The sequence below is a fragment of the Spinacia oleracea genome, chromosome 5 (genome assembly GCF_020520425.1).
Source record: "Spinacia oleracea cultivar Varoflay chromosome 5, BTI_SOV_V1, whole genome shotgun sequence".
Classification (NCBI taxonomy): domain Eukaryota; kingdom Viridiplantae; phylum Streptophyta; class Magnoliopsida; order Caryophyllales; family Amaranthaceae; genus Spinacia; species Spinacia oleracea.
Window position 1 is genome coordinate 98,228,402 of NC_079491.1, and position 22,235 is coordinate 98,250,636.

Below are 22,235 nucleotides of genomic sequence, written 5' to 3' on the forward strand. Positions count from 1 at the left end.
GAGATGAGGTTGTAGGAGATGAGGTTGTAGGAGATGAGGTTGTCTGGAATACAAGCATTAGTGTTGTATTCACTTGTTTTAGGCAATAGGCTAGATATGTAATTTAACGTCTCTTGAGTCAAATGTCAAGTTAGTCAAGAGATTTAGCAGCCTATACCCTTTTTGCTTCAAAGGGTAACCAAGGAACAAGCAAGTTACACCTCTTGCTTTGAACTTATCTTTGTGATGTTCTGGGTTATAAGCAAAGGCAAGACAACCAAAAGCTTTCATATAGTTATAAGTGGGGTTTGTCCCAAATAGACTTTCACAGGGTGTCATTTTTTAGAGAATAGGGGAAGGCACAATCACCCAAAAAACTGAGAGGTAACCCGGTTTGAAACCTCAAAGCCCTAGCCATCTCAAACACATTTCTGTGCTTTCTTTCGGCTCTCCCATTTTGCTGGTACAACTTGTTTGATGAACAATGCCCTTCTCTCCAAAGAACTTTTTTACATTTCTCATCATCTATTTCTAGAGCATTGTTAGACTTAATCACTTTTACTCTTTTGTTGAAGTGATTTTTAGCAAAGCGGACAAATTCTTGGATTGCACCAAAATGCTTCTGATTTGAACTTCAGAAGGTGCACCCATGTGGTTCTTGTGTAGTCAGCTACAATGGTTATCTATGACCCTTCCTTGTACTCACTCTATATGCACCCCAAGTATCTACGTGAATGAGTTCAAATGGAATGCTAGCATGAGATTTACTTTCCTGATATGGAAGTTTTGTGAATTTTACGAAAGGGCATGGCACGCATACTCCATTCTTGTTCATAACTTCCTTTGAGAGATCAAGAATCAACCTGATCCTCTCCTAGAGATGCATGACAGAATCTGTGATGCCACAAGACAGATTTACTGTTTTTTTCTTTTTCTTTTCTGAACTGCACTCCACATCAGTAATTCCCATCTTGTTGGATGCATTATGAGCAGCATTTCACTCTTTCCTTTCTTATCATCTTTCAGATACTTGTCTTTCTTTAATATCTTAACTATCTGATTCATATGCTCATTCATCAGGTCGTAAGGACCATTAAGTGCTCTTTCGATTCCCAGCACTTTGTCTGTGTTCACATCCTGTATCATACATCCTCTAGGATAGAATTGAACTCTCCGATTATCATGTGAAACTAGCTTGTTCACAGATAATAACTTGTTGCTTAAATTCAGGTACATACAAACATTCCATTATGCAATTTCACATCTCCAATGTGACTGATTTCAGAGGTTCCACCTGTAGGTAAATTAATTCTAGGACTGTTTCTTTCTAAAACAGAATTTATTAATTTTTCAAAATTACTTACCATGTGGTCTGAAGCCCTGGAGTCCATGATCTATTCGTTCATCTCAGTTATTAGGACACCATGTTACCATCCCACGATAGTTGTGGTGTAGCTACCAACATTTGATCTTGTAGAAGCAGGTAGAAGCTTAAGGAGTTATTCCAGTTGATGAGCTGGAATTCTTGCGCTAGATTCAACATCATTTTGCATATTTGCAGCCATTTTGACCATTTTCACCCCTTCCTTTAGTTATTTGTTGTTGAACCCAGAGTTCCTGCTGGTGTTGCTTCCTATCCTTCACCTCTTTGTGGTCTCTTAGATCTAGGATGCCGAGGTGGATATCCTATGACAGCTATTCTAGGACAACTAATAGAAAACAATAAAACAAAGACAATCATTACAAACTGTCATTTCCACCGTTTGTCAAGGCTAGGAAGATAAAATCTTCTCTGAAGCACATGACATTTCAATATGACGGCTAGCTATAGATATTTATTTTGGTGGGCTGGCTTGATTGATTGGGCTGCTTTACTAATTGCTGATCTTGCATCCTTCAACTGAACATGAACATAGGGCTCAAAGCTTTTGAGTATGATTGATACGATCATAACTTTTTAACTTTATGTTCATCTGGAATGCACATCATTATCCTTGCTCCATCTTATGGTAATTGCACATCGACCTCCCTCTCTTGCTTGGAAGATACACGTGCATCCATGATCACCTACAGTTCATCTCAACATGCTTAACACAAATCTCAAACTTGATTATGGGAACCACCTTAGTTAACATATATATTGACACCTTTCTTTTTGGTATGGGCTTCCACAGTTTCATTTGCGTCTTCTTTATTAATTCTGCAACCAATGATAGTTAACACCAATATTCTTGGTAAGGGCTCAATTCTGCTACTTTCACTCAAAACAAACTCTAAAAATCATTTAAGCTAGAGCATTTCTTCACTTGATTCTTGTAATATACTCGTCTTAGACTCTTAGTCGTACACAATTGCTACACACTGTTGTAGCTTGAATTGACACGAAACTGCCCCCCCTGTATAATGTAAATGTAAATCCATATTTCATGTTGACATTATTCTATCAACATAACTTGATCTTTAGGAAGGGTTATAGGCATTACAGGTCCAATCCACTTGTGACATAAGTTTTATTCAAGTTGTGCATGTGAACTTAGGTAATCGCAAAAAGTTCACTCGGCACACTTTGAGTTATCTTTGGTAGCTTCTATCAGAATATTTATTGAAGGTTTTTGCTGTATATGAAATTTCATAAAAGAAAGCAAGAAGTACAACAGAAAAAGACAAGGAAATACGAAAGAGAGGTTTCTGGGGAGGGTATCAAGTTGTTGAAACTGTTCCCTTTTATGGGGAGCAATTACGGGTAAGTGGTTGATCAAAGGGTAAATACGGTCTGATTGTGCTGTTTATTGGTCAGGGTGGGGTGAGGACACATGGGGGGCTTCAATTTGGATGGTGAGATCGTCGTAGGAGCTCTAGTCTGCTGGGCAGACAAGTCACAAACCTTGTTTTTTGGTGATATCTTTCACTTCTGTTCCTTCCGTTGAGGCTCTCTTATGTATGAACTTGTTGGTAGGTTGTAAATCTTTGTGAGATTGATTTTGGGCTTTTGTTATCCTCATTTTTATCATATTAGGGAAGGAAAAGGTGGACTTATTTATGTTTTATAGTTATACATTCCACACTGAAAAGGTTTTCCACATATAAATAACTTGAGTTGTTTGTAAAAGGTGGACTTCTTTATGTTTCATGTGTTCTTTTGGTTGATTCACTGATTGTCTTGCCTCGGTCTTGTGTGGGTGTTGAACTAATTTACTTGAGTCCTACGCATGGTTGGTTTGAATGGAAAGACAATGGTAGTTGTGGGATCGTGGCGGTGTGACCGAGTTAGTGATAGATAACAGTAACCTTTACGACGCCAATGGATATGGAATTTGGTGATGGTTGGAGACCTGGAGGTGTTGTCATAGCGGACTAGGAAAAATTTTAGCTTGGTAAGGCTACGTGATAGAGCAGAGGGGTATTGAGGTGGTTCCTTTCCTTCTATTTTCTTTCTTGATTCCGTTCCTCAAAGCTGAATGAAATTATTGGCTTGAGTGTACATTGTTATTTCATAAAATTTGCTTTGAAACAACAATGTACACTCAAGCCAAGTATCATGTATGCAACTTCCCATACATGATTCTTGAGTGTAAATTGTTGTTTCATAAAATTTGCTTTGTGTTTATTTAGAAACTCAGTAGAGATGACCATTATTGGCTTTGCATGGCCGAGTAATGTCACTTTGATTCCTTTTTAGGTTGCGGCTTTATTGGTTTTAGAATCTTTTTACCTGGCTGTGTTTGGGGAGTTTAGAATTGTGAAGATTTCTAATAGTAAACATTTGTTTCATAAATTTTATTTGAAAAGTCGTTCTGAACTTCTGATGGGTATAGTGTTAGGGAGACGCTGTATGTTGATAGGACACAAGAAAAGATATTATCTTGTCGGCGATAACCAGCATAAATGGATTTGGAGCTTTATTGTATATCTTTGTCATTCTAAGCTGGTCTCGACAGAGTTGAGTTGGCTTTGGTGGTTTGGTTTATGCTTGATACAACCATTATACGGAGTAACAGATTAACCCTTTGTTTGCTGTCTGGCGCACATATTAAGATGTTTGATAATTTCGTGCAAAATTGTGGAGCTCCTTTGTTTTCAGCATTATACCAAATGCTTATACTTGAAAGTCAAGGAACTTTTTAAAGTCTATGGTTCAGGAGTTTTCTTTCTCTAAACCACACTTTCACGCTTGACTTTTAAATTTTCCCTGTCAGCTTTTCCTCAGTCTGCTTCATGTTGAAATTACAGGAAACATGTATGGGCGAATTATTGCCTTTTGTATCAAAATGAGAAACTACTCAATGAGAGTGCAATTCTTCAGGATTTTGGCATACGTAATAATTCTCAGGTACCCTTTGTTACCCCAACGTACTTTTCAGTCCTTCAATTTTTGAGTTCATGTTATGTTGTATCTTCTTATTGTTATGTAAAGAGATCACTTTAAATTTGGCTCTTTCAATAAAAGCATATTTGACCACTTGAATCTCGTTCCTTGTTGTTAACAGGATTTGGATTTATTGGCTTGCATCTTTTTTGTTATGCAGGTTCAATTTATACCTTTCATTACGGCAAGGCTAAACAAGAAACACACAAAAAGAAAAAAGCATCATTTTTTCCATGGTTTGAACAAGCTCGTAACACCACAGTAACTAAAATTGTAAATGATACCTTATGCAACGTTGATTTGAGCGGTATTGAAGGTAGAATCAAAAGTAAGATCGGATCAGTCGTTATATTGTCCCATATACAGGAGGAGAGTAGCAGTAGCTCACCCATCTTGAAACTTTAAAATAGTAAAAATGCTTCCCAGATGTATCCCTTTCTTGTATCTATAACCCTTATAAAAGCAACAACTTGAAGTTTGGAACAGTAACTTTACACGAACTACCAATTTTACCCCTATTTCGTTACCTTTGCCAGCTGCGTTCTATTCTCCTCTCCAGTTGCGTTCTATCAAAACATATAGTAACCTTTCAAATAATATAGTAACTATAGTACACATAGAACCTATTTATAACATATAGTAACTATTTAGAACATATAGTAACCTTTGGAATCATATAGTAACTATTTAGAAGATATAGTAACTGTTTAGAACATATAGTGACTATTAACAACATATAGTAACCTTTGGAATCATAATAGTAAATGTTTAAAACATATAGTAACTATTTAAAACATATAGTTACTATTTAGAACATATAGTACATGTTTAAACATATAGTAACTATTTAAAACATATAGTAACTATTTAGAACATATAGTAACTGTTTACAAAATAAAGATAGTATGTACCTATTACAAAGATATAGTAACTACTTAAAACATATAGTAACTATATATAAATTAAATTAACACTTACACAATTGGCAGGCCATCAGCGCCAACTTCTTTCAGAACTTGTGACTGAAGTTGATAAGATTCAGGATGTGGAACGTCAACCAAAGCAGAATTTTGTAAAGCTAGTTGATTAGATTCTGGTTCTTCAATTGGTTCGATTTCAGGTTCAAGCTCAATATCTTTTGTTTTGCGCTTGTCAGCCTTTTTGTTGTTTTTATGCCCACAGAATCCTTAGCAACTGAAAACAAAACAATTATAAGACAAAATATTACTATATAGTAACCATTACAATCATATAGCAACCATAATAGAATATAGTAACCATTTGAATGATATAGTAACTATTACAAACATATAGTAACCTTTGAAATCATAGAGTAACTATTTATAACACATAGTAACTATTTATTAGACATAGTAACTGTTTATTAGACATAGTAACTATTTGTAACAAAGTAACTATTTATTAGACATAGTAACTATTTATAACATATAGTAACTATTGTACATATATAGTAACTGTTTAAATCATAGAGTACATAGTAACTATTTCTTAGACATAGTAACTGTTAATTAGACATAGTAACTATTTATAACAAAGTAACTATTTATTAGACATAGTCACTATTTTAAACACATAGTAACTATTTCAAACACATAGTAACTATTTTAAACACATAATAACAATTTTAAACACATAGTCACTATTTTAAACACATAGTTACTATTTTAAAATAATAGTAACTGTTGTTAAAAATATAATTAATGTAAAAACTACTACTAAAATAACCACAACGAACATTAAGGTAACTATAAAAACACTTCAAAAAATAAAATAAAGGTAACTATATCATTCATATACTAACTATATTAAACACAAACCCTAATTTCAACAAAACAACATGCAAATCAAATCGCTCAAAAAATAAACCACTGAAATCACATCAAAAACATACCAGAAGGTTGATTACGAACACAAACCCTAATTTCAACAAAACAACATGCAAATCAAATCGCTCAAAAAATAAACCACTGAAATCACTTCAAAAACATACCAGAAGGTTGATTACGCCGTGGACGAGTTTGAACAACTTCATTCGGCGGTTGTTCCGACGAACCGACGACAACGTCCTTTTTAGAAACAGTAATTGCCTTCTTTTCCACCATTGTAACACAAATTCAAACAACACAGTGATTTTTTGATGATTTTTGAGTGATTTTTGAGTTGATTTGGACACAAAACCTAGAAATTATTGATGAAACTGAATGAAAGAGGGAAATTGAGAAACAGTTGAGAGAGGAGAGAGAAATTGAGAGAGAATTGCAGGAAGTTGAAACGCGCAAAAAATGAAATAAAAAAATTCAAATTAGTTTATATGTTACACACAACCGCACGTGACAGTCACTTGTTTTCAGTTGCTAAGAAAGTTGTAATGCCTATAATACCCTGGTCCATGCTATGGACCCGGTTTAGTATAGTGTTAATTTATATTATTTGTATTTGAACTATATGTTCATTTAAAAACGGGGTGCACAGGAGCACTGTGCACCCGAGTGCATAAATCATATCTATACTAATATATTAAAAGACGTTGGTGCCACGTGGCACTCACACTAATCTCATTTCAATGTTCCATGTCATACACAATTATTTAAAAATGATAAATATGTGTGGTATAAGTCTTGAACCCGTGACCTCTAATTGTAAACCAAACAGTTAACCACTACTCCAAATCAAATTATATGTCATTTTTTCATAACAAAATATAATAAATGACAATTTAATAATAGAAAGTATTGAATTTATTTAGACTAAAGTATTTATTTAGCCGCTTCTCCCTCTCTCCCTCTTTTCTCTCTCTTTTAGGGTTTACAAATATTAGGGTTTTTAGGGCGGAAATAACCAATTTTCTTCGGAAATTTGGTTATTTCCGCCCCTTCTCTTTCAATTCTGTTGTGTTTTTGCGTTAGATCTCAATAAAACAAGATAGTTTCAGTGTAGCAAGTACCCCTATGGTGGATTTTATTATTTCGGTGTAGTAAGTACCCCTACTGTGGGTTTGTTTTTAGTTAAGTTTTGTGTGTTTAGTTTAGTTCAGGTTGTTTCGTTGGTAAAGATTTATGTGGGATCGAAGAGGATGTCAATCTTTCGACTACAATCAGACGAATCAGACGGAAATCATATTTGTCACGGCTACAACAGATCTATAGACCCCCTCGTCAATGAAGGCTGTAAATCACAGCGATATAAAAAAGGGTATACAGAATGTTTGATATACTACGATCGTAGTTATGGTGAAAGAAAGTTTTTATTTGATTCGACTTTTATGTATTTGTTAGATTTAAATCTTTATGTAGATATCGTATTACTTTTTATCAATGAATTAATTTGTTTATCCAAAAAGTATTGAATTTATTTTAAATTTTTATATGTGTATCAACCCGGGCTATCTCCCGGCCCAAATATTAGTTTTGAATGAAACCTAAGCTTTTCCTTGAATTTTTTTTTTTATCTTCTCCAATCTCCGCAGGTAGAGCTGGCAAAAGCTGACCCAACCCACCAACCCGACCCGAACCCAACCCGTTAATAAAGGGTTGGGTCAAGATTTTTCAACCCGTTTAGTTAAACAGGTTGACCCAACCCAACCCGTTTATTAAATGGGTTGGGTCAGGTTGAAAATTGCAATCCGAAAGCAACCTGCCTAACCCGTTTAATTATTGGGTCATAGGGGTCAACCCGTTCAACCTAACCCATTAACCCGTTTAAAAGTTAAAAAACAAATTAATGAAAATCTGAAATCAGTATTGGGCTTTATTTGTTTGGGCTTAAGGTCTCGGTCTATCTCCTCTCTCACATTAGAACTGAAACCCTAGTCTGAGACTCTCACGCCGCGCAGCCGCTCCGCTCGTCGCCTCGCCGGTCTACTACTCTCCTCTCACAGTCTCACCGGTTCACCGTGTTACTCGGTGGTCTCCTCTCACAGCGCCGCTCACTCACTCTAATTCAAGTATGTTTTTTTGAAATTTTAAGTCGAAATTTAGAGTAATATTTTGAAACTTCAATTCGAAATCTGGAGTAATTTTTTGGGTTATTGAGTTTGTGATATGATTCCTGACTTCCTGGTTTAATTTTGAAATTAATGATGGTGTATTTGTGCTAATCAAATCCTAACAGTTTCTTTTTATTTGGCTCATATCTATTGAAATTAATGATGGTGCATTTGTGCCTTTCTAGAATATGCTCATGTATTTTAATTATTTGTGCACTTTTTCCTTTTAATTTGTAAGTTTTTTGTTTATTTGTTAACGAGATCCAATGACTAGTAATGTGTTTGGGTTGTTCGAAGGTTCATTTCAGGATTTCAGTCATTTGTACAGATAGTTCTATAGTTCTATGTTCTAAATTATTTGTTAATTTGCAAAGAAAAAGCTAGAGAACCTAATCTAAATGAGTGAAAGTAATTGCCAATATGAATTACTGATCTGATGCAAATTTGAATTAAACTACATTTAATAAGAGTTTCTTTTATTGGTTTATTTTACAGTAATGGAAGGCTTTCAAAAGTAAGAATGCTCGTGAATGTGGATGATACGACACCCTCACCCATAGCTAGGGATGGCAATGGGTAGGGTCTGGGTAGGGTCTAGTAATACCCGGACCCGGACCCTAACTTTTTGACATATACCCATACCCTACCCTTACCCTATTGGGTCTAAAATTATAAGACCCTTACCCGGACCCTATGGGTCCGACAGGGTATGGGTAGGGTCTAGGGTCTTATGCGGGTCCGCGTAAAACTATAACTTTTATTTCCTTTTTTGTATGTAATTATATGTAATATGCAAAAATAATACAAGAACAACGATTAATAAGGCATTTTAAAACAAATAAATAGCTAGTCTTCAAAAATTATCCTTGTCTTTCCTTAAACACAATACATTTTAAAGTACGAAGCTCATAATTACAAAATCCCACATTCTTAACTATACAACATTAATGTTACTAAATAGGCATCCATTCAGTACTTTAGTAGTAGTTATCGTCCATATTATCATCTACTTCATCATCAAGAACCAACAAAAAAAGTGAAGTACATAAAAATAACAAAATTTAAGCGGGTCTAAATATAGGGTATGGGTAGGGTATGGGTCTAAAGGGTCCGCGGGTAGGGTATGGGTCTGAAAAATTAAGACCCTTACCCTACCCTAAAAAAAACAGCATATGCCAATACCCTACCCTTACCCTATAGGGTCTAAAAAATAAAGATCCATACCCTAATTTTAGGGTAGGGTCTGACAGGGTCTGGGTAGGGTCCTAGACCCGCTGCCATCCCTACCCATAGCTGATTCACCAAAAACTCAAAATTCCAACAAAGTTTGATGTTTAAATAGGGATAGCCCCTATTAAAACGAGCTTTGAACAACTATTAACGTATTGTAACATATTTAAATTTTACCTTTATGTCAGAATTTGGTTATGTATTCTTAAACTTTAATTTCAGATTTGGTGGTGTATTAAGCTTTATGACTTGTGATAGCGCATTGATTAATGGAAAAAATTGTAAGTTTGAGACTTTTTAATTAGCAGATTGGAAAGAACAGGTTATTAGCAGGTTGTCTACAATTTTTTTTTTAAGTAAATGGGTCAGCAGGTTGAAATCAGGTTGACCTGTTTAATTCCAGGTTGGGTTGGGTCGAAAATTGCAACCCGTTTAACTAAACAGGTTGGGTTCAGGTTGGGGAAATCTCAACCTGTTTATAAACAGATCGACCTGATTTCGACCTAACCCGACCCATTGATATCGTATTACTTTTTATCAATGAATTAATTTGTTTATCCAAAAAGTATTAAATTTATTTTAAATTTTTATATGTGTATCAACCCGGGCTATCGCTCGGCCCAAATATTAGTTTTGAATGAAACCTAAGCTTTTCCTTAATTTTTTTTTATCTTCTCCAATCTCCGCAGGAGTCCAACGGTTTTGTAGTTAGGCCGTTAGGGAGTTACAGAGCGGGGTATGGAATGGAGTGAGAAGAACGAGGGCTCAACTCCGGGCGGCAGAGGCGGAGAAGGTGGTGGTGGAGGCGGAGGCGTAGTATACTGCAGTGAGAACGCGAAAAGGGCAAAGCTGAATTCAACGTTAGCCGCATTACTAGATGACCCCATTCTCTCAGATGTCCCAAAGAAGCCATCTTTATCCGATGTCGACACCCTTATCAGCTTAGAGCTCGGAAGTGCCATGCGTATCTCTGTACTCAAGCTCGACTCCACCTCCTTTGGTATTTTCTCTCTTCTTTCTCTCAAGCATTTTCACAAACAGTTGGTGTGCATTTTCATTTTTTACGAGCTTTTTGCTGTCTCATTTTTCTAGATGTTGTGGTCATGAATTCGGCTACGGTGAAGGATTTGAAACTGTGTATTAAGAAGAAAGTTACTGAAATGGAACAATCACAGATGGGTCATCGTCATATTTCTTGGTACTACTCTCTTTCTTGTTTCTTAGACTTTCTCTTTGGAGTATTTTTCGTGATTGTATAGTTTATTGCTATTATTAGGCTTCCTGCAATCCACTTGAAAAGGCTGAGCATGGAAATATAGGGATAGGCGCAAATGAATGAATTAGTTACTTTCATAATGTTTCGACTCACCTAGGTAGATAATTAGTGGTAATTATAGCTTGTGGTGCTCTTGTGTTCATTTCTGTTATGATGCCATTGTCTTCAACTAGGTTGAGTAAAATAGTCTCGGGGTGCTTTAGTGTTAATTTTCGTTTTTATACAACTGCCTTCAAAGAGATGGAGTAAATTATAGTTTGTTGATGATCTAGTGTTTATTGCCATTCTTATGCAACTTCCTTCAGTTTGGGTGCCTTAATAAGATTAGTATGTATGACAATCTTCAAATTGTTTTTCTCTTGACAAGTAGTCTAACTGTACTTTCTGGTGAATTTGAGCTTTTAGTAAAAGTTGCAGTAAAGATTTAGTAGTGATTCTTTGAGGTGATATTTAGTGGTGGCAGAGTTCCTTGTGAAATGAGTGAAATTGAGACACTTCTGCCCAATAATAGGGTAGAGATTCATAGGGTAGAGTTTCCTTGTGAAGATACACATGCTTCCATGATCACCTACAGTTCATCTCAACATGCTTAACACAAATCTCAAACTTGATTATGGGAACCATCTTAGTTAACATATTGACACCTTTCTTTTTGGTATGGGCTTCCACAGTTTCATTTGCGTCTTCTTTATTAATTCTGCAACCAATGATAGTTAACACCAATATTCTTGGTAAGGGCTCAATTCTGCTACTTTCACTCAAAACAAACTCTAAAAATCATTTAAGCTATAGCATTTCTTCACTTGATTCTTGTAATATACTCGTCTTAGACTCTTAGTCGTACACAATTGCTACACACTGTTGTAGCTTGAATTGACACGAAACTGCTCCCCCTGTATAATGTAAATGTAAATCCATATTTCATGTAGACATTATTCTATCAACATAACTTGATCTTTAGGAAGGGTTATAGGCATTACGGGTCCAATCCACTTGTGACATAAGTTTTATTCAAGTTGTGCATGTGAACTTAGGTAATCCCAAAAAGTTCACTCGGCACACTTTGAGTTATCTTTGGTAGCTTCTATCAGAATATTTATTGAAGGTTTTTGCTGTATATGAAATTTCATAAAAGAAAGCAAGAAGTACAACAGAAAAAGACAAGGAAATACGAAAGAGAGGTTTCTGGGGAGGGTATCAAGTTGTTGAAACTGGTCCCTAGCTTTTATGGGGAGCAATTACGGTTAAGTGGTTGATCAAAGGGTAAATACGGTCTGATTGTGCTGTTTATTGGTCAGGGTGGGGTGAGGACACATGGGGGGCTTCAATTCGGATGGTGAGATCGTCGTAGGAGCTCTAGTCTGCTGGGCAGACAAGTCACAAACCTTGTTTTTTGGTGATATCTTTCACTTCTGTTCCTTCCGTTGAGGCTCTCTTATGTATGGACTTGTTGGTAGGTTGTAAATCTTTGTGAGATTGATTTTGGGCTTTTGTTATCCTCATTTTTATCATATTAGGGAAGGAAAAGGTGGACTTCTTTATGTTTCATGGTTATACATTCCACACTGAAAAGGTTTTCCACATATAAATAACTTGAGTTGTTTGTAAAAGGTGGACTTCTTTATGTTTCATGTGTTCTTTTGGTTGATTCACTGATTGTCTTGCCTCGGTCTTGTGTGGGTGTTGAACTAATTTACTTGAGTCCTACGCATGGTTGGTTTGAATGGAAAGACAATGGTAGTTGTGGGATCGTGGCGGTGTGACCGAGTTAGTGATAGATAACAGTAACCTTTACGACGCCAATGGATATGGAATTTGGTGATGGTTGGAGACCTGGAGGTGTTGTCATAGCGGACTAGGAAGAATTTTAGCTTGGTAAGGCTACGTGATAGAGCAGAGGGGTATTGAGGTGGTTCCTTTCCTTCTATTTTCTTTCTTGATTCCGTTCCTTAAAGCTGAATGAAATTATTGGCTTGAGTGTACATTGTTATTTCATAAAATTTGCTTTGAAACAACAATGTACACTCAAGCCAAGTATCATGTATGCAACTTCCCATACATGATTCTTGAGTTTAAATTGTTGTTTCATAAAATTTGCTTTGTGTTTATTTAGAAACTCAGTAGAGATGACCATTATTGGCTTTGCATGGCCGAGTAATGCCACTTTGATTCCTTTTTAGGTTGCGGCTTTACTGGTTTTAGAATCTTTTTACCTGGCTGTGTTTGGGGAGTTTAGAATTGTGAAGATTTCTAATAGTAAACATTTGTTTCATAAATTTTATTTGAAAAGTCGTTCTGAACTTCTGATGGGTATAGTGTTAGGGAGACGCTGTATGTTGATAGGACACAAGAAAAGATATTATCTTGTCGGCGGTAACCAGCATAAATGGATTTGGAGCTTTATTGTATATCTTTGTCATTCTAAGCTGGTCTCGACAGAGTTGAGTTGGCTTTGGTGGTTTGGTTTATGCTTGATACAACCATTATACAGAGTAACAGATTATCCCTTTGTTTGCTGTCTGGCGCACATATTAAGATGTTTGATAATTTCGTGCAAAATTGTGGAGCTCCTTTGTTTTCAGCATTATACCAAATGCTTATACTTGAAAGTCAAGGAACTTTTCAAAGTCTATGGTTCAGGAGTTTTCTTTCTCTAAACCACACTTTCACGCTTGACTTTTAAATTTTCCCTGTCAGCTTTTCCTCAGTTTGCTTCATGTTGAAATTACAGGAAACATGTATGGGCGAATTATGGCCTTTTGTATCAAAATGAGAAACTACTCAATGAGAGTGCAGTTCTTCAGGATTTTGGCATACGTAATAATTCTCAGGTACCCTTTGTTACCCCAACGTACTTTTCAGTCCTTCAATTTTTGAGTTCATGTTATGTTGTATCTTCTTATTGTTATGTAAAGAGATCACTTTAAATTTGGCTCTTTCAATAAAAGCATATTTGACCACTTGAATCTCGTTCCTTGTTGTTAACAGGATTTGGATTTATTGGCTTGCATCTTTTTTGTTATGCAGGTTCAATTTATACCTTTCATTACGGCAAGGCTAAACAAGAAACACACAAAAAGAAAAAAGCATCGTTTTTTCCATGGTTTGAACAAGCTCTCGTAACACCATAGTAACTAAAATTGTAAATGATACCTTATGCAACGTTGATTTGAGCGGTATTGAAGGTAGAATCAAAAGTAAGATCGGATCAGTCGTTATATTGTCCCATATACAGGAGGAGAGTAGCAGTAGCTCACCCATCTTGAAACTTTAAAATAGTAAAAATGCTTCCCAGATGTATCCCTTTCTTGTATCTATAACCCTTATAAAAGCAACAACTTGAAGTTTGGAACAGTAACTTTACACGAACTACCAAGTTTACCCCTACTTCGTTACCTTAATTTGCCAGCTGCGTTCTCTTCTCCTCTCCAGCTGTGTTCGATTCTCCTCTCGCTCAGTAATGACGCCCAACCTCCTCTCCCTCAGTAATGACGCCCAACCTCCTCTCCCTCAGTAATGGCGCCCAACCTTCTTTGCCATATGTGATCTTCTCCTCTCCCTCAATAATTGCACCCGACGTTGATGCGCGTTCCTTCTCCTTCTGTAGACCGAATAATGGTGGCCGACGGGGTAGGACAGCGAAGAGTAGAGGTTTGTTGTTCTCTCTTCTCTTGATTTCGTGCTCATTTTATCTTGCGAAATGTTACTAATTGAAATTGATTTATGTTGCTGAAATTGGTTGTGTTTTTTAATTTTAATTTTGATTTAGGTTTTTTATTTTAGGTTTTTGATTTAGGTTTTTGATTTTAGGATTTTGATTTAGGTTCTTTATTTTGCTTTTGATTTAGGATATCTGCTATTGGTGATGATTCTTGATGCAAGTTACGTTTCTTTGTTCCTTGCGTTGTCCCCTCCTAACCTCCTAACCAATGCGCAACGCCTCTGGGATATGTATAGAGAGAGAAATCATAGAGTTCAAACAATGGCGGAAAAAAAATTGCAGATCTCGATTCAATTTCTTGGAGACTCTCATTTTCTCGCCACGTTTACAGCGTCGATTCTTTGAATTTTGTTCGCATTATTTTTCTCTTGTCTCTCTTGCATTTTGAACGAACTCGTGAGTTTTGTACCGGTTCCACCATTTTGTCGGCGAGCAAAGGTTTTCCGGCAAAGAATTCTTACTTATGAACTGACAATTTGAATTCGATTGTACTGTGGTTCATTCGTCGCTGTGCGCATAAATTCTGCTGAGGTTGTTGCGGGATCAACAGCTTGGTTAATTAGGAAGAGTGCCTGCAATGGCCGTATAGATGTTTAATATGATAGTTCAAACCCAGAACACCACGAAGCTTTGAGGGTATTGTGGAATGCTGCCGTTCCTGGTGAAGAACTTCGTGATTTGATATCTGAACAATGGAAGGAAATGGGTTTTCGGGCTCAATCTGTGGCATCAATTCATCAACATTGGAGAAATGGTTGAGTTTCTGGAATTAATTTCAGAATTAATTTCTACTAAAATCTGGTATAACTCTCATACTTTGAACCCTTGTTTTGATGTGGGTTGTTTTGATGTGGGTAGTTCTTGATTGAACATTGATTTACTTGCTGAATGTTACTGGCATGATTGGTTTTGAGGTTTGTTTTCGACCTTGCATAGGTCTATTTTCTAAAAACACCATTCTACTTGAACTTTTGTTTCTCTAAATTCTTAAGCTTCAGAGTGATTACTTTTTTCTCTGAACTGTTTATGTGAACCTTTTTCCCTGAATTTTCTCTTAACCTTTTTTCTCTAAACTAATTTCTCTAAACCTTTTTTCACTGAATTGTTTCTCTGAACCTTTCTTTTTCTGAACTGTTTCTCTGAACCTTTATTACCTCTTTGAAATTTGATCAAACATTTTAAACACATTTCCAAAATGATACACAATAAAACGAATGAAGTTTTTAAGTTTCCGAGGATTTCTGGTGTTTTGTTCATAATTTTATCGTTTCTTCGGACGCCATTACTTTACTTAAATAAGCTGTTGCATTTTTCTAGGTTTGTTTAGATTTTAGTTTCTTATAATGTGCTTTTGGGCATAAATGAAGTAGAGATGGTAGTGAATAATGCATACACTATTAGGGATTTGATAAATTATTCCTAATCATTTGACATTAGGTATCTTTGTTTCTTTTGCTGGATTAAATAGGATCACTGCTGCTGTTCTAAAAGTTACAGTTTCCTTTAGATTGAAATGACACATGCACTGGTGTTTTAATTTGATTATGCACCATGAAGTATGAACTTCACTGCTTCTAAGACAGTCAATGGTTCTTTGTCCCTTGGTTGATCTGTCTAAGCTACGTGTTCTATTTGTTCATTGAATTTGGAACTTTTTTTTGTAAAATTAGTCGTAATTTACCTTACCGGTATGAAGATATATGCAGTAGCTAGCCGACTCCATTGGTTCTTGTATGCAGGAAACCCTGATTGTTTGATTCCCTTCTTGCACAATCCAATTTAACCATTTTTTTCAATGTTTCGGTAAACTTGTCCCCTAGATTACATTTAATTCAATGTTTAGGTAAAATTTCCCCCTAGACAAAGCTGTGTAAAGCCCTACTTCAACAAAAATTTGTGCATTTCCTTGCAGATTGATATTCATGGCACAAGTCAAGGTCCAAGAGTTCCAACAATGACTGGTTATTTTGGATTTACCATGGCTTCTCTAAATGAAAATGGGAGTGTTCTTGCAAATCCAAGGAAGGGCGAGAAGAATGTGAGCACTCTCATGTATCGTCCATTTAGGAGCTGGGAAAATAATAGTGAGGATAGTCCATTACTTATACAAACACCGAAGACTGTTCTCAGATTTTACTGGATGCTCATCCTTTTACTTGATATCAATAGAGGACCAAATGCTGTCACATATATATCTGAGTTCAGAACAGGAGGGTTACAACAATAGCAAACTTTAAAGATCTGCCCAAAGCTCTCAGTTCCAACAGTACGTGCACACTATCTCTCCTTTCTTTTGTTCCAGGAAGTCCAGCTTTTCTATGGAGTTTCTCAAAATTTTCTTTACAGATGGTAAACTTTTAGACTGATCTTAGCTCTCAACCAGTATGTTAAAGTTAATTTCTGCTGTACTTTAGGAAAATGATGAAACGCTATTGAACCACAGTAATGTAGTACTCTATGTGTGTTCTATTCTCAGCTTATTTACACGGAGTTCCCTTGTATACAGGTTTTTGAAATGGAGGCAGGAGATACTTTACAAAATGAAGTTCCAACATATATGTCCTGGTATTCGTTGCAATGGTAAAGGGAGGAGTCCACGCGAGAATACACCTATTAACTGCAATCCACACTGAAGAACACAAGGTTTGTCGATATGTTTATTAGTAGATTGTCCTCTTTGGTGTAATTTTAAGATTCATGCTATTATGACTTAGTTATGTTGCATTTATATTATATTATATTGGTCATATATAGTACTTTTGGATTAGTAAATGTACATTGGTAAATTTAAATACGATATGCGGCCAGGCCAAGCCAATGTATTGGTCTTCTGTTTTTTAATTAGTTTAATTAAGCTATAAATAAATAAGCTTCTATTCCAGTAGAATCACAAGCTATATCCAAATCTGTTACAAGATAAACCCGAAAATGATTTCATATATTGTTCAGATCAAGGGCTACGAAGATCCTAAAATCCTAAAAATGATCTTCATATTCTAAAAGCCAAAAAAAAAATCCAGCTGCTAAAGCCCCTATCTTCAGATTGCACATGCTATATACACTGGAAATTCTTCAGATATACTGAGGCGGGTGATTAGTTCCCAATAAATGAATATGGGATGTCTTATATACATAGAAGAAGGCTTCGTTTTACGTGGTTGAGATATCTCTGTGGTCTCCTTTTCGAATTTGGTTCCTGGCATATAATACTATATTACACCGTAGTATTGATTGATTAATTGATTACATTATAAAATTTTCTCGCGATTAACCTATTAAATGATGGTCCATATCGAGTGATATGGACCATATCGTATATCGAGTTTTTACGGTTTGTTTGCTTTTGATCGTCTGTGTATTAGTAATTACTCCGTCTTTATGGACTATTTTTTTTATTTTAAGATTGAGCTGAATAACTCCTACACACGAAACTGTTGGTTTGCAGGTTCGGGAGCATGATACCTTAGGGAGGGATGTTGAACTCTTCTGAAGGCACCTGTATAGTGAAAAAGGGGGACCTGCTGTAAAAGGACAAGAATGGTGCTGAACTTGTTGAAGGACTTGAGATATGCAAAGGAGGTTATAAGTTGGTTAAGACACCCATGAGTGTGTTCTTTGCTACACACATTCGATCATTCATTTCTTTTAACTTCTGGAATTGATAATTTGGCCATTGTTGGTAAGTGAAAATGAAGCCTGCGTATTCGATTTTGATTTTCAGCAAATTGTCTTTTTAGATTATACAGTTTTGAAGCTTTTGACCGTATATTCTTATATCCAGGAATTCAAACTCCTAATTGCATTAGGCAGACAGTCTCTGATGTGACAGAATTGGATTACCCTTCTGTCTCTGTCATTGTTGATGCCACAACTACTAAAACTCTCAAGGCTCATGCTGGTAAGAAAAGAAATAATTAGTTCTCAGATGATGAATCTGATTCTTATTTGGTTTCAAATTTGTAGTTCAGATCATAAGCAGCTTTTTGTTGTTAATTAGTTTCTTGATACAGTCTTGGCCTGTAATTTTACATCAATGTCGACATTAATGATTTGAAAGAGGGTGACACTCACAACAACATAGGGAGGCAGTTCGGGATTGTTGGATGTAGTTTTATCAACCTTACCTCTACGGTAACAAAGAAGTTCTTCCTATTAGAGCCTTAATCTGAAACAAAATAGCTCTCTTTCATGAGTGCTTTTGTTTATATTATGTCCACGATCGAACGTACACCTGAGTGTAAAAAAAGTAGATTTTCTGCTCCAACTTTCTACGGGGTGGGTTGTGTGTTGAAATTATATTCTTTCCAACAGTGGTTTAATGAAGTTGTATACTTAAAGTTGATGAATTGCTACTTCGTTAAGTGACTTTAAATGATTTAACCATCAAGTTTATTATTTTTTATATGGTTTGGTTATTGATCTTTTTGTCATGAAGCTATTGTCTTAGTTGTCCTTCGCAGTCGAGCCTTGATGAGATCTTTGACTGCAGTTAAATTTGGATCATTGTGTTTTGTTTTCACTTTACTGGGTGGAAATTGTAACACGTTGTTAGCTCGTCTAAAGATAATATCAAAACTTTTCACGATCATACTTTAATTTGATCATTGAATCCTTTTTACTTTTCCTGAAAACCACCTCCAAGAGCTGGATGCCCTTTGTTTATAACAGGTCTTATTTAAGAGTGTAAGACGGGTGTATGGTAAGATGGCTAACACCAACTTCACTCCTAATTTCCCTTTCTAGCTGTTGACATAGGTAGTACTTGGCAATTGGAAACATACATTATGCTGGTCTTTTTTCCCCTGTTTTTGTCTATGTTCTGATGAGACCCTTGATGCTTTTTGTGCTTTCTCATCACTAATTGTTTAAATGAAATTTATGTCAGCCTTAACTATTTTGTTTCTTTATTTTTTTGGGGGGGAGGTGGTGGCTACATATCTAGACATTATTTTGTCAATGGCCTCGATTGAAAAGCATGCTCTCTACAAGGCCTTGCTTTTCCCCTTTTATTTCCTACATAATTGCATATGCAGTCACTAAGTTTCATAGGCGGCCAATTTTTTAAAGTGAATGTTAGATGAGATAGAATGGATACACGACTTGTATCTTGGTCGATTATTATTCAAGTTGTGATCATTTAATAAACTTAACCTAACAATTAACCTTGAGTAGAAAGAACTATTACATGACTGTGTTTACAAAGTGCAGGTGGAAAAGATACCAATGATTATTTATGTGCCAAGTAGGATAATATACGGAGTATTTTTTATACAAAAATGTATTTGATATGATATTTTTATGTTTTGCAGGTATTGGAGTACCTAAAAGGCTACAACGTATGTTCAAGCATAAATTAACGAGTTGAGGGACTTATGGATTATTTATATGTCCAAGCATAAATAAGTGAATGAGGAACTTGAAGATGGTTTGGATTTTGACGATGTTAGTTGATTGATCTATGACGGTTATTTCAATTTTTGAACTTTGTGTTTCTTTATGGAAAATTATAAACGAAACCCTGAGCACTTTTATATGACTATTTTACATAATTTCTGAACCATTTAAGCATTACCCTCCATGTTTATAAGATGGTAACGATGTTCATCTTATTTGCCTACTATTCAACTCCTCAAACTTCAAACAATTGCTATATATGACTCTTGATCGGCTCATTGAAGATAACATCAACAAATTGAAAAAAAAAACACCGTCTCTCTTTGTTTTTATCGTGTTTGATTTAGAGACCAAAATTCATCGTCTTTTCCGATAGGCATCCGCGCGCGATAGCACGCAGTCTGAATCCTAGTATAACTAAAAATTATTATGTTCACTTTAGTCCACCGTGCACCCAAGAGTATATTTGTGCTCATGGGTGGTCCCTTTCACATTTTCTCCTTACATGCGAGGAGAAAATGTGTGAGGGTGCACCATGCACCCTCTCATATTTTCTTACCTTCTTACCACACAATATTTAAAAAATTTCACTGGTTTTGTATCCATTTTCTTCTTGCAGTATCCATCTTTTTACACATTTATATTATTTAATCCATATTTTATTATATTAAACTAATTTTTCATTTTTATCTTAATATTTGTGCAAATAGTAATCGTAAAGATATTTATAAATTGGAGGTAGTAATTAATTTGGAGTCTCATTAGACAGGGGCGGAACCAAGGGGGGCTTGGCGGGGCCATGGCCCCCCCTATGATTCAGCATAAATATTAAATATGCATTTAAAGACTACATATTATGAGTAGCTCAATTTGTTTGAATGTGTGTTGACGTTATGACCCTTCCAGGTTTGAAGCCTGCAGCACACTCTTTTCTTTTCTTTTATTTTTTTATTTTTTATCCATTTTTTTCTCTGTCTCTTTCTCCTTTCACTTGTACTTTTTATTTTTGAGGGGTTACAATAGTGCTACTACCTTATTTATGCAACTGTATTACAGCTTTTTTGAAAATAACCATACATCTTAATTCAATTTATTGGGTAAAAGTTCATAAATTCAATACCTCTTATTTAAAATTCACAAATATGTTATACGGAGAACTTAAATGTACAATATGTTTAAAGTATTTACAACAATTTTTGTGTTTCTCTATATTGTGGAACTCTATGTTATTTTATAAATGTGTTAATTTCTATATCTATTCTCTTATCAGTAAATATCCTTAATTTATATTCTAATGCTTTGAATAAAACTTAAGAAAATCGAAGGAATATTACTTCAATCTTTGAAATATTATGTGCAATAAAATTTATCATTCGTATTATTTTTGAGACAAAGATAATATATTCGATCGTATGTGAACCCTTGGCTCCCCCAAACTTCAATTTCTGGTTCCGCCACTGTCATTAGAGCTCAACATATTAACCCAATTTAACTTAAAGTTTAAATGAACTTTTGTTTTTTTATTTGTTGTTTTTTTGAGAGAAAGGTCTGAATGAACTTAGGCTACACTTAGTTTTTTTAATATGATCTGAACGTACTTTTTTCTAGTCTGATACTCATATGGTTTGACCTGATATGAAGTACTCTGTAATTAGTTTACTTTACTCTATGATAAATTTACTCAGTTTCTACTGCTTCTATTTCATATAACTTGAATTCTTTATGTAAATACTATATTGTATTATAAATGGACTTTTTGTTAAAAATGATCTTTTATAACCAATATTGTTATAAATGACCTTTTATAATGAAAGTGGTGAATTGGGACAAAAAAAAATTTGTTGACTTAAATTGGCTGCCACGAATTGTTATTTTTACCCAATTTAAGTAACAAACTACTTTGTTGGAGCATCAATCTTCCTTTGTTGGCTGCGTTTTTTTGGAGAGAAAATGCAATTTGTTTTTTTAGTTATTTATGTCAGTTGGGGATTTTGGAGGGAGAATTGAGAATTGTTTTTTTTAAATCATCACATGCCACGTGTCAGTCTTCAGCGGACGCATGGCCAGGTCAATGCCTGATTCTTGGGTCAATTGCTAAAATTCGGCCAAAGGTCCAAGTCAACAAAAAAAAATTTATGTTTTACGTCCCAGTTCACCACTTTCGTTATAAAAGGCCATTACTAACAAAATATTGATTAAAAAATGTCATTTCTAACAAAAAGTTCATTATAAATCTACTCCAAATATAAAATGTATTAACTCA

The 22,235-nt window shown here is 35.3% G+C and overlaps 2 protein-coding genes and 1 pseudogene across 2 annotated transcripts in view; all 3 read left to right on the forward strand.

Annotated features, from left to right (window-relative positions):
• LOC130461724 (U11/U12 small nuclear ribonucleoprotein 25 kDa protein-like) overlaps positions 1-4,610 on the forward strand; it is a 28,237-nt gene extending 23,627 nt beyond the window's left edge. The window contains exons 3-4 of the mRNA XM_056829906.1: positions 4,210-4,309; positions 4,506-4,610. Coding sequence (XP_056685884.1) covers positions 4,210-4,309; positions 4,506-4,610 — 205 coding nt within the window. The remainder of the gene's footprint in view (positions 1-4,209; positions 4,310-4,505) is intronic.
• Positions 4,611-10,275: 5,665 nt separating this feature from the next.
• On the forward strand, positions 10,276-13,980 carry LOC110778931 (U11/U12 small nuclear ribonucleoprotein 25 kDa protein-like). Its single transcript, XM_056828407.1, has 4 exons — positions 10,276-10,581; positions 10,674-10,779; positions 13,589-13,688; positions 13,885-13,980. Exons 1-4 carry the CDS (start codon positions 10,320-10,322, stop codon positions 13,978-13,980), a joined length of 564 nt encoding a protein of 187 aa, XP_056684385.1. The 5' UTR covers positions 10,276-10,319.
• A 3,175-nt stretch (positions 13,981-17,155) lies between these two features.
• LOC110793912 (probable inactive nicotinamidase At3g16190) lies at positions 17,156-20,180 on the forward strand (annotated as a pseudogene).
• Positions 20,181-22,235: the final 2,055 nt, after the last annotated feature.